The sequence below is a fragment of the Artemia sp. Qi Xiang Cuo genome, chromosome 5 (genome assembly GCF_049724085.1).
Source record: "Artemia sp. Qi Xiang Cuo chromosome 5, ASM4972408v1, whole genome shotgun sequence".
Classification (NCBI taxonomy): Eukaryota; Metazoa; Arthropoda; class Branchiopoda; order Anostraca; family Artemiidae; genus Artemia; species Artemia sp. Qi Xiang Cuo.
Genome location: NC_142798.1, coordinates 2,373,545 through 2,389,347, shown reverse-complemented (window position 1 = coordinate 2,389,347; position 15,803 = coordinate 2,373,545). Strand labels below are relative to the sequence as shown.

The following is a 15,803-nucleotide window of genomic DNA, read 5'->3' as shown; positions in this document are numbered from 1 at the left end:
AGAAAATAAGTTAAATGAACTAATATCTTTTATGAATAATAATTCCATCAATATTGCTTGCCTCCAGGAAACTCATTTAACCCAAAATCAACAAATTAAGTCTCTGGGATACACTATCCTGAGAAAGGATAGATCATCAGAGAGAAAAGGAGGTGGAGTAGCTTTAATAGTTAAAAATAATATAAAATTCTGTAGCATCAACTTTCCAGATTTTGTAAATGATGTTGATGCAATTGGTATCAGTGTTTGGCTGAATAATACAAAAACTTACATAATAAGCTTTTATAACCCTAATGGCCAAACTACAGATACAATGGGTTTCTTCAGCTATAAAAATAATTCTAATATGTTGTAAAATATTATTATTTGTGGAGACTTTAATGCCCAGAGCCTTTTGTGGGGGAATAAACAAGCAAATGAAGCTGGTAAGCTCATTGAGCGTATGAATACAAATAATAACGAATTAGTTGGTGCTACTCCTCCGAACTCGAATACATATTTCTACTCCAAAAATCGCAGTTTCTCTACAGTTGACCAACAAATTTTATCTTTATATATTTTTAATAAAATTTATATACATAAAATTGAAAGTCTATGTGCTGACCGCTTTGCCATAGTTTGCTCCCTAAACGAACCTGCTGAAACCCTATCATATACCTCCAAGTATATCAACACTAAAGCAAATTGGCCTATGTTCCAAAATAAGCTAAATGATGAAATTACAAGTTTCACCCAAAATTCATGCATTTCAAACGCAACAGCTGACACACATGCTGAAGTTCTGGCATCTTTACTAATAAATACAGCTAATCATGCTATCCCCAGGACAACACCCAGGAAAACCTTCCCTACACATATTCCCAAAGCATGGTGGACAAATGAGTGCCAACATAAATGGAGAACAAAAAGGCAGCTTGGAGAACACTCTTAATAAAACCCTCACGTACTACATATGTAAAATAATTACAAGCAGAATCTAATCTAAAATGATCATTATAAATGCCAAATATAACCACTGGAACAATTTTGAAAATTATTTCTCCTGAGAAACACATGATCCAATTATACATAAGTCATAAGCCACATCTGTGGGAAATAAATATTTCCCCAACCCACTCCTGTATGAGCTTATACATAATAATACCCATTATGACAATGATAATGAAAAAGCTAAGCTATTTGATGCTCTTTTTGTTAATAAGCTAACATCAAATACTTGTAACAAAATACCTCCAATTCCCACGAGCCCAAGACACCACCCTTGCCCAGGATTCGAGTATAGAACGAGCCCATTTTCAATCCAGGAAATGAACAATGCAATACATCATATTAGGACCAAGACTAGCAGTAGCTATGACAATATACACCCTACATGGATAAAGAATCTCACCCCTTCATAACAACAGGAACTTCTAAATTGTTATAATCATGCTTGGGCTTCATCTATGTTCCCCAATATATGGAAATGTCCGTCCCTCCTACCAATCCTAAAGAAAAATAAACCCCAAAATAACCCTAAGTCTTATAGGTCCATAATGATTACTCGTATGATGGGTAAAATAATGGAGACAATAAACTATTACCAACTCCTCTGGTTTGCTGACAAAAATAATATGATCCATCACACTCAAACTGGCTTCAGGAAACACCTTTCCTCAACATATGCTTTCATATTGTTAACAAATGCAATAAATGAACCATTCTCAAAAAATAATGTCCTAGTTGCAGCTTTCCTAGATTTTGAAGGGGCATATGACAATGTGAACCACCAAATCCTTTTAATTAAACTTGCAAACCTTGGACTTTCCCCCAAGCTAGTATCTTTTATAAAATCTTTCATAGTATTGCGAAGTTTCATTGTTTGTGTAGGTTCAGCCTCTTCACCCCAAAAGACAATAACCAAGGACCTTCCTGAGGGAGCAGTCCTCAGCTGCCTCCTTTTTGCCCTGTATCTCTGGGACATGAACCTCCCCCACACGAATCTACAATATGCTGATGATCTGGTACTATGGTCATCTGGCAACACCTTTGAGATTACACAGTCAAAGCTGCAAAAGTCACTTTTCTAATTTGAAAAACTCTCTCGACATTCAGATTTACCCATTGCACCTACCAAGTCAAAAATAATCCAATTTCACCGAAAGCGAAATCATGCTAATGCAAGACTAATTCTAAATGAAACAACTATTCCAGAAGATAATCATATTAGTTACCGAGGTCTCATGCTTGACCAAAAACTTAATTTCCACCTCCACATTTCAAACACAATAAAAAAATGCTACAGAAAAACAATTATACTAAAAAGACTTCTTTCTACACCCTGGGGCGGGGGTGTAAGGAGAAAACCTTACTCCAGTTTTATAAATCACATATAAGACCCCATATTGACTATGGGCGATATAATACGTCTCATATTTGGTCTTAGGAAACCCACAAGCACCAAGTTTCTGCTTATGGAGAGTGGCTTAACAACAATAAGGGAGAGACGTAGCTTTCTCTTGATCAAACATCTAACAAAAATTGAATCAAATAGCTCACACACCCTACATAATTGGTTAAGAAATCCAGCCATGCATAGAGGCATTGCAGATGAGTATGCCAATATTCAGAAGAAGTTCCCAGTACCTGCAAAGTCTATTGCACCTACTTTCCCCCAATCCCTTCCATGGAATTGGTCAATTCCCATAATAAATACTGATTTCTCAAAGTGGACTAAAGATTTAACTCCCATTGCTATTGTCCAGAAAAAATTTGATGAACTTAATACAATTACTTATAAAAACTATTTCCAAATATTTGTTGATGGGTCCAAAATGAATGAGAAGGTAGCAAGTGGTGCCTTCCTTCCTCACCTGAAAATTGCAATGGGTGAGAGATTGTATAATAATGTATCTATTAAATGCAATAAATGCCATTATTATTAAATGCCATAATCTTGGCATTAGAACACCTTATGGAAAATAAACCCTTGATTGCTAATTCAAATAATATTATAGTTTATTCTGACTCTTTATCAAGCCTTGAATTGCTGTCTTCAGCTCCTCAGTATAAGCTGGATATTGACACTTATCATTGTCTTAGTATTATAGATAATCTTGCTTCAAGTGGCATAAGAACTTATCTTCAGTATATTCCTAGCCACTCTGGTATAAGTGGTAATCACCAGGTTGATGAAATAGCAAAAAATGCTATAAATATTGACCAGCCAAGTGGGAGACCAATCCCCATTAGAGATATTTACCAATGGAGACTATCAAATATTATGTTTAATAAGAATAACCTTACTCTGACTCCATGTCTCAATAAGTATTTTTCTAAAATTCATCGGAGAATTCATTTTAGAACAAATGAACTAAACTATCTTGCATACTCATATCAGTTTCCTAATTCCATTGGTTCAGTTCTACTGTCCCCTCTTCGCAGGTATTGTATTAGGAATAATGAAACAATTGACCACTGCCTATTTGAATGTAATATGCTGACGTCTGCACAGCATACATTGCATTGTAAACTGTTAAAGTGCTTCAAACCTCACAAAATCTCACTATCAGCCAAGAGCCTAGCCAAATATACTTACACAGAGCACAGAAATCGATATCTATCATCTTATATTTGAACTCCTTGAGTCAAAAGATCTACTGAAAGATATCTGAGAATATCTAATAAATAAGAGGCAACCAAGGCAGTAGCTCTGTAGGCCCACAGAGTGAAGCAAAAGGAAAAGGGCAAAATAGTATCAACTGAAAAGCCCGCCTGCTGTGAAATATCCATGTTTCCTGTTTTTTTTTCTCATCCTTTTTTAATGTCTATCCTAGTCGAAGTAATTCGTAGTGACCAACAATTTGGTTAAGGTTGCATCCATAAACAAACTACGGTTCTGAAGAATACTGACTGTTTATCGGCATTAACTGTGACACTTTCTTAGATTAAGCTTTTTGATTTTTACATCCAACTAATTTAATTCCGTGCCCACATTCGAGTAGCCCCCTCTTTGCTACACTATATGTTTTGTCTCCGTATTTATGATGAGTATTCCAATTTTATACAAGTAGCTTAGGCCCGATTAAAATAAAATCTATTCTTAGTGAAATACATATAGAATATTACATGTTACTATTCCCCCAAAGGCTCATTTACTGGGGATTGTTTCATGACTGAGGATTGAGTTGGAACTGCTCGGGAAATTTTCTTACGAAGGTGGGGGGGGGCAAGGCAATATATAATTATATTAATTAAAGCCGGTACATTTTAGCTGATTGGTTTTTAAGAAAAAGTCTGGTAAATTCTACTTTAGTTACTTTTGGCTATCTTGGAAAGGGGTTGGGTTAGGAAAATGAAACTTTCAGGGATGGATCTACATGCTAAGGTGTGTCCCGGGAAGGTACTTTGAAGTACCTCCACTCCTTCCCCCCCCCCCTTCTATATAATGGTAAATTACTGCACTTTACTAGTTGTTTTAGCTCACATTTCATCCTATATCATAATTATAAATCACTGCTTACCTTACACAACTTCAGCTTTTAACCTTGTTCATTAAAATATATTCCAAAATCCTATTTTCATTTAACAGTCCCGCTTTAACTTATTTACTATCTAGCTGACTTTTCTTATGGAACCCGTTTGTGATGTCACAACTTTGCTTATCATAACCCCTTTAACAGTAGCATGCAGGTCCCATGGGGTAGAAGACAACTCTGTGTTGATAAGTCATTTAAACTTTATTAATTAGGGAAAGGATTTGACAAGAGATTGACCAGTGAAAAGATCCAAATTTTTTTTAGAGGACAAATTATGTTATGAGAAAATGTTTTTATATTTATAGGTCCATTCGCTCATGAAGCTTTTTAAATATTTCTGAAGCACTAATTGATAGAGTGCTACAAACATCAAAATTGACTTTAGAAGACAAGTTATGTCATGGGAAGATGTTTTTGAAATCCCCTTCTTCAAAACTCAAAAATTTCTAAAATTCTACTTAAGAAGCTTTTTTAAATATTTCTAAAGCACTAATAAATAGAGCGCTACAAATATCAGAATTGACTTCAGAGGACAAATTATGTTATAGGAAGATGTTTTTGAAATCCCCCTTCCCCCCAAACTCAAAATTTTACTTTAGAATCTTTTTTAAATATTTCTAAAGCGCTAAGATATAGAGCGCTACAAACATCAGAATCAACTCTAGAGGACAAATTATGTTATGAGAAGATGTTCTTGAAATCCCCCTTCCCCCCAAACTCCAAATTTTCCAAAATTCTACTTTAGAAGCTTTTTTAAATATTTCTAAAGCGCTAAGACATAGACCGCTACAAACCTCAGAATCGACTTTAGTGGACAATTGATGTCATGGGAAAATGTTTTTGAAATCCCCCTTCCCGCCAAACTCAAAATTTTCTAAAATTCTATTCTAAAAGCTTTTTAAGTATTTCCAAAGCACTAACAGATAGCGTGCTAAAAACATCAGAATCGACTTTAGAGGACAATTTACGTCATGGGAAAATGTTTTTAAAATCCCCTTCCCCCCAAACTCAAAATTTTTTATAATTCTACTCTAGATGCTTTTTAAGTATTTCCAAAGCACTAAAAGATAGCGCGCTAAAAACATCAGAATCGACTTTAGAGGCCAAATTAATTCTACAATAATTACCCCTTCCCCCCAAGCTCAAATTTTTTTTTAAATCCCCCTTCGCCCCAAACTCAAAATTTTCCAAAATTCTACTTTAGAAGCTATTTTAAATATTTCCAAAGCGCTAAGACATAGAGCGCTACAAACATCAGAATCGACTTTAGAGGAAAAGTTATGTCATGGGAAGATGTTTTTCCAATCCCCCTTCCCCCCAAACTCAAAATTTTCTAAAATCCTGCTCTAGAACTTCTAGAGCAGAATTTTAGAAAATTTTGAGTCGACATCAGAATCGACTTTAGAGGACAAGATATGTCATGGGAAGATGTTTTTGTAATCCCCCTTCCCCCCAAACTCAAGATTTTCTAAAATTCTGCTCTAGAAGCTTTTTAAATATTTCCAAAGCACTAATAGATAGATAAATTGTCCTCCAAAGTCGATTCTGATGTTTTTAGCGCGCTATCTGTTAGTGCTTTGGAAATATTTAAAAAGCTTCTTAAGTAGAATTTTTGAAATTTTTGAGTTTTGGGGAGGGGGATTTCAAAAACATCTTTCCATGACATAACTTGTCTTCTAAATTCAATTCTGATGTTTGTAGTGCTCTATCAATTAGTGTTTCAGAAATATTTAAAAAGCTTCATGAGCGAATGGACCTATAAAAATAAAAACATGTTCTCATAACATAATTTGTCCTCTAAAAACAAAATGGATTTTTTTTACTGGTCTATCTCTTGTCAAATCCTTTCCCTAGTTAATAAAGTTTAAATGTCTTATCAACAAAGAGTTGTCTTCTACCCCATGGGACCTGCATGCTACTGTTAAAGGGGTTATGATAAGCAAAGTTGTGACATCACAAATTGGTTCCATAATCAATGTCAGCTAGATAGTAAATAAGTTAAAGAGGGACTGTTAAATGAAAATAGGATTTTGGAATATATTTTAATGAACAAGGTTAAAAGCTGAAGTTGTGTAAGGTAAGCAGTGATTTATAATTATGATAGTAATATAGAATGAAATGTGAGCTAAAACAACTAGTAATGTGCAGTAATTTACCATTATATAGAGGGGGGAGGAGTGGAGGTAGGTACTTCAAAGTACCTTCCCGGGACAATTATATAGAGGGAGGAGGAGTGCAGGTAGGTACTTCAAAGTAACTTCCCAGGACATATCTTAGCATGTACATCCATCCCTGAAAGTTTCATTTTCCTAACCCAACCCCTTTCCAAGATAGCCAAAAGTAACTAAAGTAGAATTTTATCAAAAGTTTTGTACTAAAATTTCGAAAAAATGACTATAGGTGAGGGCGAGGGAATGCAAAACTTAGGAGTCAAAACTTTGGAATTCCAACTTATCCTACCCCACCTGGGTTTTTGGGTATGATTTCCATCTCTGTGGCAACACATCTAATGAAAGAAAATTGGCACCCCTCTGCGAGAGGCATGTAAGACTTGTTGGACTAAGCTGCGTCGATTCTTCAGATAGTTATATAGAGTTAAAAAAAAAAAACTATAATCAGCTCACCTTTTTCAGCTCTGCCTGTTTTTCTGTTATGATTGACTCCAATATAAATATCCTTCGTATTTCCAATCCGACTTGAATAGTTTCTTAATTCAGGCTTCCTTCTATATGGACCTAAAATAAAGCAACCCTCAATCATATTTGAAGACAAATCTTATTTGGACTGATCATAGTGACCACATGTTTAGCGACTAAGAAATTTTTCTGATTAAGTCCTTATAACGAGTCTGTAAAACAAGTACAATCGAAAAAGTATTAGGCCTCATCAGATCTTTAGATATCATTCTCCTCGGACCAAGCTTGGTAGAAAAAAAGAAGAAATTTTTCTGATTAAGTCCTTATAACGAGTCTGTAAAACAAGTGCAATCGAAAAAGTATTAGTCCTGATCAGATCTTTAGATATCATTCTCCTCGGACCAAGCTTGGTAGAAAAAATGAAGAAATTTTTCTGATTAAGTCCTTATAACGAGTCTGTAAAACAAGTGCAATCGAAAAAGTATTAGGCCAGATCAGATCTTTAGATATCATTCTCCTCGGACCAAGCTTGGTAGAAAAAATGAAGAAATTTTTCTGATTAAGTCCTTATAACGAGTCTGTAAAACAAGTGCAATCGAAAAATTATTAGGCCTCATCAGATCTTTAGATATCATTCTCCTCGGACCAAGCTTGGTAGAAAAAAAGAAGAAATTTTTTTGATTAAGTCCTTATAACGAGTCTGTAAAACAAGTGCAATCGAAAAAGTATTAGGCCTGATCAGATCTTTAGATATCATTCTCCTCGGACCAAGCTTGGTAGAAAAAATGAAGAAATTTTTCTGATTAAGTCCTTATAACGAGTCTGTAAAACAAGTGCAATCGAAAAAGTATTAGGCCTGATCACATCTTTAGATATCATTCTCCTCGGACCAAGCTTGGTAGAAAAAATGAAGAAATTTTTCTGATTAAGTCCTTATAACGAGTCTGTAAAACAAGTGCAATCGAAAAAGTATTAGGCCTCATCAGATCTTTAGATATCATTCTCCTCGGACCAAACTTGGTAGAAAAAATGAAGAAATTTTTCTGATTAAGTCCTTATAACGAGTCTGTAAAACAAGTGCAATCGAAAAAGTATTAGGCCTGATCAGATCTTTAGATATCATTCTCCTCGGACCAAGCTTGGTAGAAAAAATGAAGACATTTTTCTGATTAAGTCCTTATAACGAGTCTGTAAAACAAGTGCAATCGAAAAAGTATTAGGCCTCATCAGATCTTTAGATATCATTCTCCTCGGACCAAGCTTGGTAGAAAAAAAGAAGAAAATTTTTTGATTAAGTCCTTATAACGAGTCTGTAAAACAAGTGCAATCGAAAAAGTATTAGGCCTGATCAGATCTTTAGATATCATTCTCCTCGGACCAAGCTTGGTAGAAAAAATGAAGAAATTTTTCTGATTAAGTCCTTATAACGAGTCTGTAAAACAAGTGCAATCGAAAAAGTATTAGGCCTGATCAGATCTTTAGATATCATTCTACTCGGACCAAGCTTGGTAGAAAAAAAGAAAAAAATTTTCTGATTAAGTCCTTATAACGAGTCTGTAAAACAAGTGCAATCGAAAAAGTATTAGGCCTGATCAGATCTTTAGATATCATTCTCCTTGGACCAAGCTTGGTAGAAAAAATGAAGAAATTTTTCTGATTAAGTCCTTATAACGAGTCTGTAAAACAAGTGCAATCGAAAAAGTATTAGGCCCGATCAGATCTTTAGATATCATTCTCCTCGGACCAAGCTTGGTAGAAAAAATGAAGAAATTTTTCTGATTAAGTCCTTATAACGAGTCTGTAAAACAAGTGCAATCGAAAAAGTATTAGGCCTCATCAGATCTTTAGATATCATTCTCCTCGGACCAAGCTTGGTAGAAAAATGAAGAAATTTTTCTGATTAAGTCCTTATAACGAGTCTGTAAAACAAGTGCAATCGAAAAAGTATTAGACCTGATCAGATCTTTAGATATCATTCTCCTCGGACCAAGCTTGGTAGAAAAAATGAAGAAATTTTTCTGATTAAGTCCTTATAACGAGTCTGTAAAACAAGTGCAATCGAAAAAGTATTAGTCCTCATCAGATCTTTAGATATCATTCTCCTCGGACCCAACGTGGTAGAAAAAATGAAGAAATGTTTCTGATTAAGTCCTTATAACGAGTCTGTAAAAAAAGTGCAATCGAAAAAGTATTAGACCTCATCAGATCTTTAGATATCATTCTCCTCGGACCAAGCTTGGTAGAAAAAAAGAAGAAATTTTTCTGATTAAGTCCTTATAACGAGTCTGTAAAACAAGTGCAATCGACAAAGTATTAGGCCTGTTCAGATCTTTAGATATCATTCTCCTCGGACCAAGCTTGGTAGAAAAAATGAAGAAATTTTTCTGATTAAGTCCTTATAACGAGTCTGTAAAACAAGTGCAATCGAAAAAGTATTAGACCTGATCAGATCTTTAGATATCATTCTCCTCGGACCAAGCTTGGTAGAAAAAATGAAGACATTTTTCTGATTAAGTCCTTATAACGAGTCTGTAAAACAAGTGCAATCGAAAAAGTATTAGTCCTCATCAGATCTTTAGATATCATTCTCCTCGGACCAAGCTTGGTAGAAAAAATGAAGAAATTTTTCTGATTAAGTCCTTATAACGAGTCTGTAAAAAAAGTGCAATCGAAAAAGTATTAGGCCTGATCAGATCTTTAGATATCATTCTCCTCGGACCAAGCTTGGTAGAAAAAAAGAAGAAATTTTTCTGATTAAGTCCTTATAACGAGTCTGTAAAACAAGTGCAATCGAAAAAGTATTAGACCTGATCAGATCTTTAGATATCATTCTCCTCGGACCAATCTTGGTAGAAAAAAAGAAGAAATTTTTCTGATTAAGTCCTTATAACGAGTCTGTAAAACAAGTGCAATCGAAAAAGTATTAGTCCTCATCAGATCTTTAGATATCATTCTCCTCGGACCAAGCTTGGTAGAAAAAAAGAAGAAATTTTTCTGATTAAGTCCTTATAACGAGTCTGTAAAACAAGTGCAATCGAAAAAGTATTAGGCCTGATCAGATCTTTAGATATCATTCTCCTCGGACCAAGCTTGGTAGAAAAAAAGAAGAAATTTTTCTGATTAAGTCCTTATAACGAGTCTGTAAAACAAGTGCAATCGAAAAAGTATTAGGCCTGATCAGATCTTTAGATATCATTCTCCTCGGACCAAGCTTGGTAGAAAAAATGAAGAAATTTTTCTGATTAAGTCCTTATAACGAGTCTGTAAAACAAGTGCAATCGAAAGAGTATTAGGCCTCATCAGATCTTTAGATATCATTCTCCTCGGACCAAGCTTGGTAGAAAAAATGTTTAGTACCCACGAGACTGTTAACTTAAATTGTAATTGTTACAATTAAATTAATTAAATTCTAATTGTAAAATAAATAAGAATAAAGATATGGAGTTGAGAGATATGGTAACAAGAAAATTAATCAAGTGAATTGCTATACATGAGTATCGTCTACCACTCAATAGGGTGGATGACTTGAAGACGCTAAAAGTAGAATAACCAATTATTAATGCTACGCCAAAACGTGCTACGCCATTGCAACGGAAAGCAGGTCGTCCGCTGTTGGGGTGGGAGGATGTCAAAGCGAAAGATTTAAGGGAAATGGGAACTTCCTGGGAGGGCTTAAAAAGGTAATTTTTGAATAGATTAGGATGGAGGAGGATCGTACGTTGGTCTCAGGCGGCTTGATATTACGGTGAGTTGTTAGTAGTAGTAGTAGCAGTAATTTAAATCGTGCTATTTTAGAAACTGCTTCAGTTGCCTTTTTCTTTTTATTTAATAATCTGCTTGTAGATTCCTACATACATTCTTATCTATGTATACTTTTTTTTTGCATTTTCTGAAACTATAATGTATCCATGATCATAGTCTCACACAACTAAGATTCAAAGATAAGTCATGTAGCTTTTCCGACAGCTCCTAGGCTTCAAAAAGTACGCGCCCAAATATTGGAATCTTCGTGCTCTTCTAAAATTTTCAGAAAGAGGGAGTCGTTTTTATGGCATTAGCTACGAATATCATTTTGGGGGAGAGAAGTATAAGAAAATAAAGTATCGCCCGAATCGTTCTCCTCCAAATTTCAGAAAAGTATGATTTATGTTAAGATGAGATTTTTTCAAGGGCGGATCTAGAGCAAAATCTTGGGAGGGGGGGGTAACGTCAAAAATGTGTCAATGAGCAAAATCTTGGGGGGGGGGGGAATATGACAAAGGTGCCAATAATTAACCAAATTAACAAACTATTCTAAAAGAAGAGTGAAAAAAAGAAAAAAACAGGGATATAGGGTGCCAGAAAAAATCTTGGGGGGCTGAAGTCCCCCTCCCCCTGAATTCGCGAGTGGATTCATTCATGATAAAATGCGCATACAATATTACACTAAACTATTCCGCCAAAGGTTTTCTTTTCTATTGTTCCGAATGGTGCAAATTACCTCAAGTGAGGTAGAAAGGTCCAAAATGAGGTTCAAACTTCAAATCTGAAATACCGATTTTATTGTTTCGCTCTAGTAAGTAGTGGATTCTAAATCACACCAAGTAACTTGCTTTTGGAGAAATATGCGAAAGACGAGGAATAATTTGCTGTTGATAAACCTTAGCTAAATTCTTAATGAAGAAGTAGATTATACTGCAATATTTTGAAGCTGTAAACTACGAATTAATATCAAAGCACGATGGATTTACTTTGGGTAAAATGTTACAAAATTTGTCTAATTCAGTAATGTTACCACTTTCCTGTAAAAAGTAATTTACATAATTTTAAATTATTGTTTTTATAATAAAAAATATGCTGATGCTAAATTTTGTGATATAGTATATTATTAAGAATAGTTTGCATTGTTTTTTCTTTAAAAAATAAGATACTTTAGACTTTATACCGCATGAATCTACATATAATTCTGAATATATTTATTACCTTAATTATAATTATTACCTTAATTATAGTTCATCAAAATAGTTATGACCTGACATTCTGACAATCAAATGATGTACTGCAAAGCGTTCAAACCGCTTAAGAAGCCATAAACCACTTGCTACTTAAATAGACATAAATTGAAACCCACACCGAAATTGAGAATTTTTATATCTGCAATGCAAACTCGAATGGTGTGTGACAAAACGAGTGGTGAGCTGGAAGCTAGCTAACCTTAACTCAGCCTTCTAACCAAAGAGTATGGATACCCTACAAGAATGGGAACTGGTGCTAGTGTCTAAAAAAAACCTCAACACCATCTAGCGTTTGGCGCCACTTGGCATTTTTTTCAGTGTAATAATGAGAATAATAATTTTAATTTGTTCAGTTGGTAGATTTGGTGTTGTAATAAGTGTCCGATCTCAATCCCTGATAGAAAAGCGATTATAAAGCTTAGAAAAATGACAAGTTTTGCCAAACGCTATATGCTTTAGAAGTTAACATTTTTTTTAACAATTTATAAGTCTATTAATAGTATATATAGTTTGCTGATTCATAAGAAACAGTTAAAAGAAACACAAAACAGTTTGCGCAATGCAGACTAAGAGAGAGAGAGAGAGAGAGAGAGAGAGAGAGAAAGAGAAAGAGAGAGAGAGAGAGAAAGAGAGAGAGAGAGGGGGGGGGAGAGAGAGATTTCGTAGAATTTCTGCTTCATGCATGTCAATATTTGCCACAAAATTGAAACTCAATCAATATTTAAGTTAATCTCGTTTCAACTCAATCGCCCTTCAGCATATTCTATATGTTGCTTCCTTTAGCAAGATTTTTACTACTAATTCAAACACAAAATAAACAAAAACTTTGTTCATGTTTCCTCACATTTGCTAAATAAATGCTTCAACCCTCCAGCGGCCCAAAATTCAGGAATAGCAGAGTTCAAAATTTTCAGCCTTGGGGCAGCTGTTAAGGGTGCAAATCTGATTTCAAAATCTGATTAAAAGGTGAAGAAAATTCTGTCTAAAGATAGGAATGTAAGAACAGATATTAAATTCACGTTACAAATTTCATTGCCATGTACATGTGTTATTCATGAGTTTATGGCCAAGTTCTTTAATTTGTAGAAAGGGAACACGTCTAGACATAGAAATGTGTGCTTCTGGGATATAAAATATTAAAAACAAACTTCATGATCGCAAACTGAATGGCTAATTCAGCTACTCGGTCAATCAACTAATATTACTTTTACTAAATTGTATTTAGCGCACCTTTTACGCTAAAAATCCCATTAGATATAGTTCTTTTTAGCATAAGGTCGAACATTAAAAAATTTGTTGAATCTAATTGACTTCTTTAATTGAAGTTCTCTCTAGTCTATAGTTTTAGTTATTTTTTAAAACTTATTTTTCTGGAAATCAAATTAACAAATTGTTAAGTAAAGGGCCTTTTTTTCCTTCAATATGTTTTTATCAAAACAGCTTTTTGGTGGGGCTACTCAAACAGGGGGATAGTTAATGTCCTTCCATAAAAATGGGTCTGAAGGGAGACCCCTATTCCTTTCCCTGGAAGCGCAACCGGGGATACGACGAGGAAGAAATAGCCTACTGGGCAGCGGATTGCCTGAATCAAAAGGCTATTTTTATCGTCAGTGCACTTCTTACATTCAAGTTTTTGTGATTCAGCAAGGAGTATAAGCCCATTTGTAGCTTGTGTTTTCTGTGCTCAGCGTTTTATTTGTCTATAACAGATTCCAATGCGACTAATAAATAAGTTGTATTGAAACTTTTTCTTTTATGGGTAGACCAATGATTTTGTGGTTAAGTAGGAGAAGACTGGGACGTTTATTAAAGGGGAGAGTAATACATGAAAAAAAAAATACTTTCTTGTTGAAAATTGGCACAAACTTTAAGGTTCCACTATTAATGAAAGTAATAGCTTTCAGAGCATGTCATTTTCAAAAGTAATTAATTAGAATCCAACATTAATTAGTAACATCCTTCCAAATCCAATACCACTCTCCTCAACATAGTCATAACTAATTATATTTCCCTCCTAAAAACATGATTGACTCACTTGAATATGCCACGTCAATTAATAAAAAGGTCCCAAAAAGTATCACAGTGACCATGTTATGCAAGGTAACATTAACAACAGTAAACACTTCTAACGGTCAAGAAAGAAGAATAAAAAGGCGTCTATTATTTCATTATTTTCGCCGAAACTAATAAAGAGGCACGGAGCAGTTAGCCCTCAAGGTGCGTCTTCACAGTTTTTGAGTTCTCAATTGTATTTTGAAAAGGAACGGTGAGCTAAAAACTAGAATCTAAGGTTCATTGTTCGCAAAGTGAGTGGTCGTTTTTTAGTACCCAGCCACAAAACTGAAAAAAATTAGTGACTTCTTGTTTTCTAATTATGGATGAATTTTTAGATTCAATTTGAAAACCGTATTTTTTTTCCGTAAACGTAAATGTACTATGTGACAAATGAACATGTATATATTTAAATTAAAAAAGTCTTCTGAAATGAAAGTAAAAAGCAACATTAGAATTTAAAACGAACAGAAATTATTCCCATGTGAGAGGGGCCACCCTTCCTCAGCCTTCTGCTCTTTACGCTAGGGTTAGAAATTTGTCTCAATTCCTTAAGAACGACTGTTGACAAACAATAGTTATTGAATTGGAATAAAAGAAACTATAAAACTTAAGCATAACAAGCAAGGGACTGAGGGGGGGGGGAGCTCCTCTCATATACGGCAGATTTTCGTTTCGTTTTAAGCTGTGAAGAAACTTGGTTTTTACTATTTAATTTTTGCTCGTTTTTCATAGTATACAAATGGTTACTGTAAATATAAGGAAGATTACAACCCCTAAAACCCGATTTCTTTGCTCCCGGGAGACAAGAAGACATTAGGCATCGTATATAAATAGAAAATGAGAAACATTACAATTTAAAATCTCTGAATACAGAGGTCCTGGTAGTGTTTGCCATCCCCCCCCCACGAAGGAATTTCCTGTTGTGTCTCATGGTACCCCACCCCTACCTTTCTACCTCTGTTGCCGGTAGGAATGAGAGTATAATATTGTATTCCACACCTAAAAAAGTTATTACAATAGTAGTGGCAACATTACTTCCCCCCAGCCCCAATTATAAATCCATTTGCCGAAAATATTCCTGTTAAAACAAGAGGGACTATATGAAAATTTCTACTCCCTCCGCTTCCCCAAAGCTCATTTCATTTTAATCTAATGGCTAAATGCAATTTAAGAAATTTGGGCATTAAAAGCTCAATTCTTATTAATCTGACGGCTCAATGGGATTTAAAAAATTTGGGCATTAAAATTCACTGTTTTAGAAATCTGTCATCTCTTTCCCTGCCAACACAATAACGCAATACCCCTCCTTTATAATAGCTGATGCGCACTTATACATCACTAAATACGATGTCATTTAGTAGCCATTTAGTATTAAAATCTAAAACAAAATAAAATTTAGTGTCCATTTAGCATGCAATAAAACTTAGTGTAAAATCTGTTTAATATATATATATATATATATATATATATATATATATATATATATATATATATATATATATATATATATATATATATATATATATATATATATATATATATATATATATATATATATATATATATAGCGTAAAGAGCGAAGTATTGAGGAGGGGACAGAC

At 34.4% G+C, this 15,803-nt stretch overlaps 1 protein-coding gene across 1 annotated transcript in view; it reads right to left on the bottom strand.

The window, feature by feature from the left end:
- LOC148951714 (uncharacterized) overlaps positions 1-14,295 on the bottom strand; it is a 111,754-nt gene extending 97,459 nt beyond the window's left edge. Inside the window, exons 1-2 of the mRNA XM_089089254.1 lie at positions 14,183-14,295; positions 7,142-7,252 (exon numbers count right to left, since the gene is read on the bottom strand). Of these exons, the coding sequence (XP_088945380.1) occupies positions 7,142-7,252; positions 14,183-14,237 (166 nt within the window). The 5' untranslated portion in view covers positions 14,238-14,295. The remainder of the gene's footprint in view (positions 1-7,141; positions 7,253-14,182) is intronic.
- Positions 14,296-15,803: the final 1,508 nt, after the last annotated feature.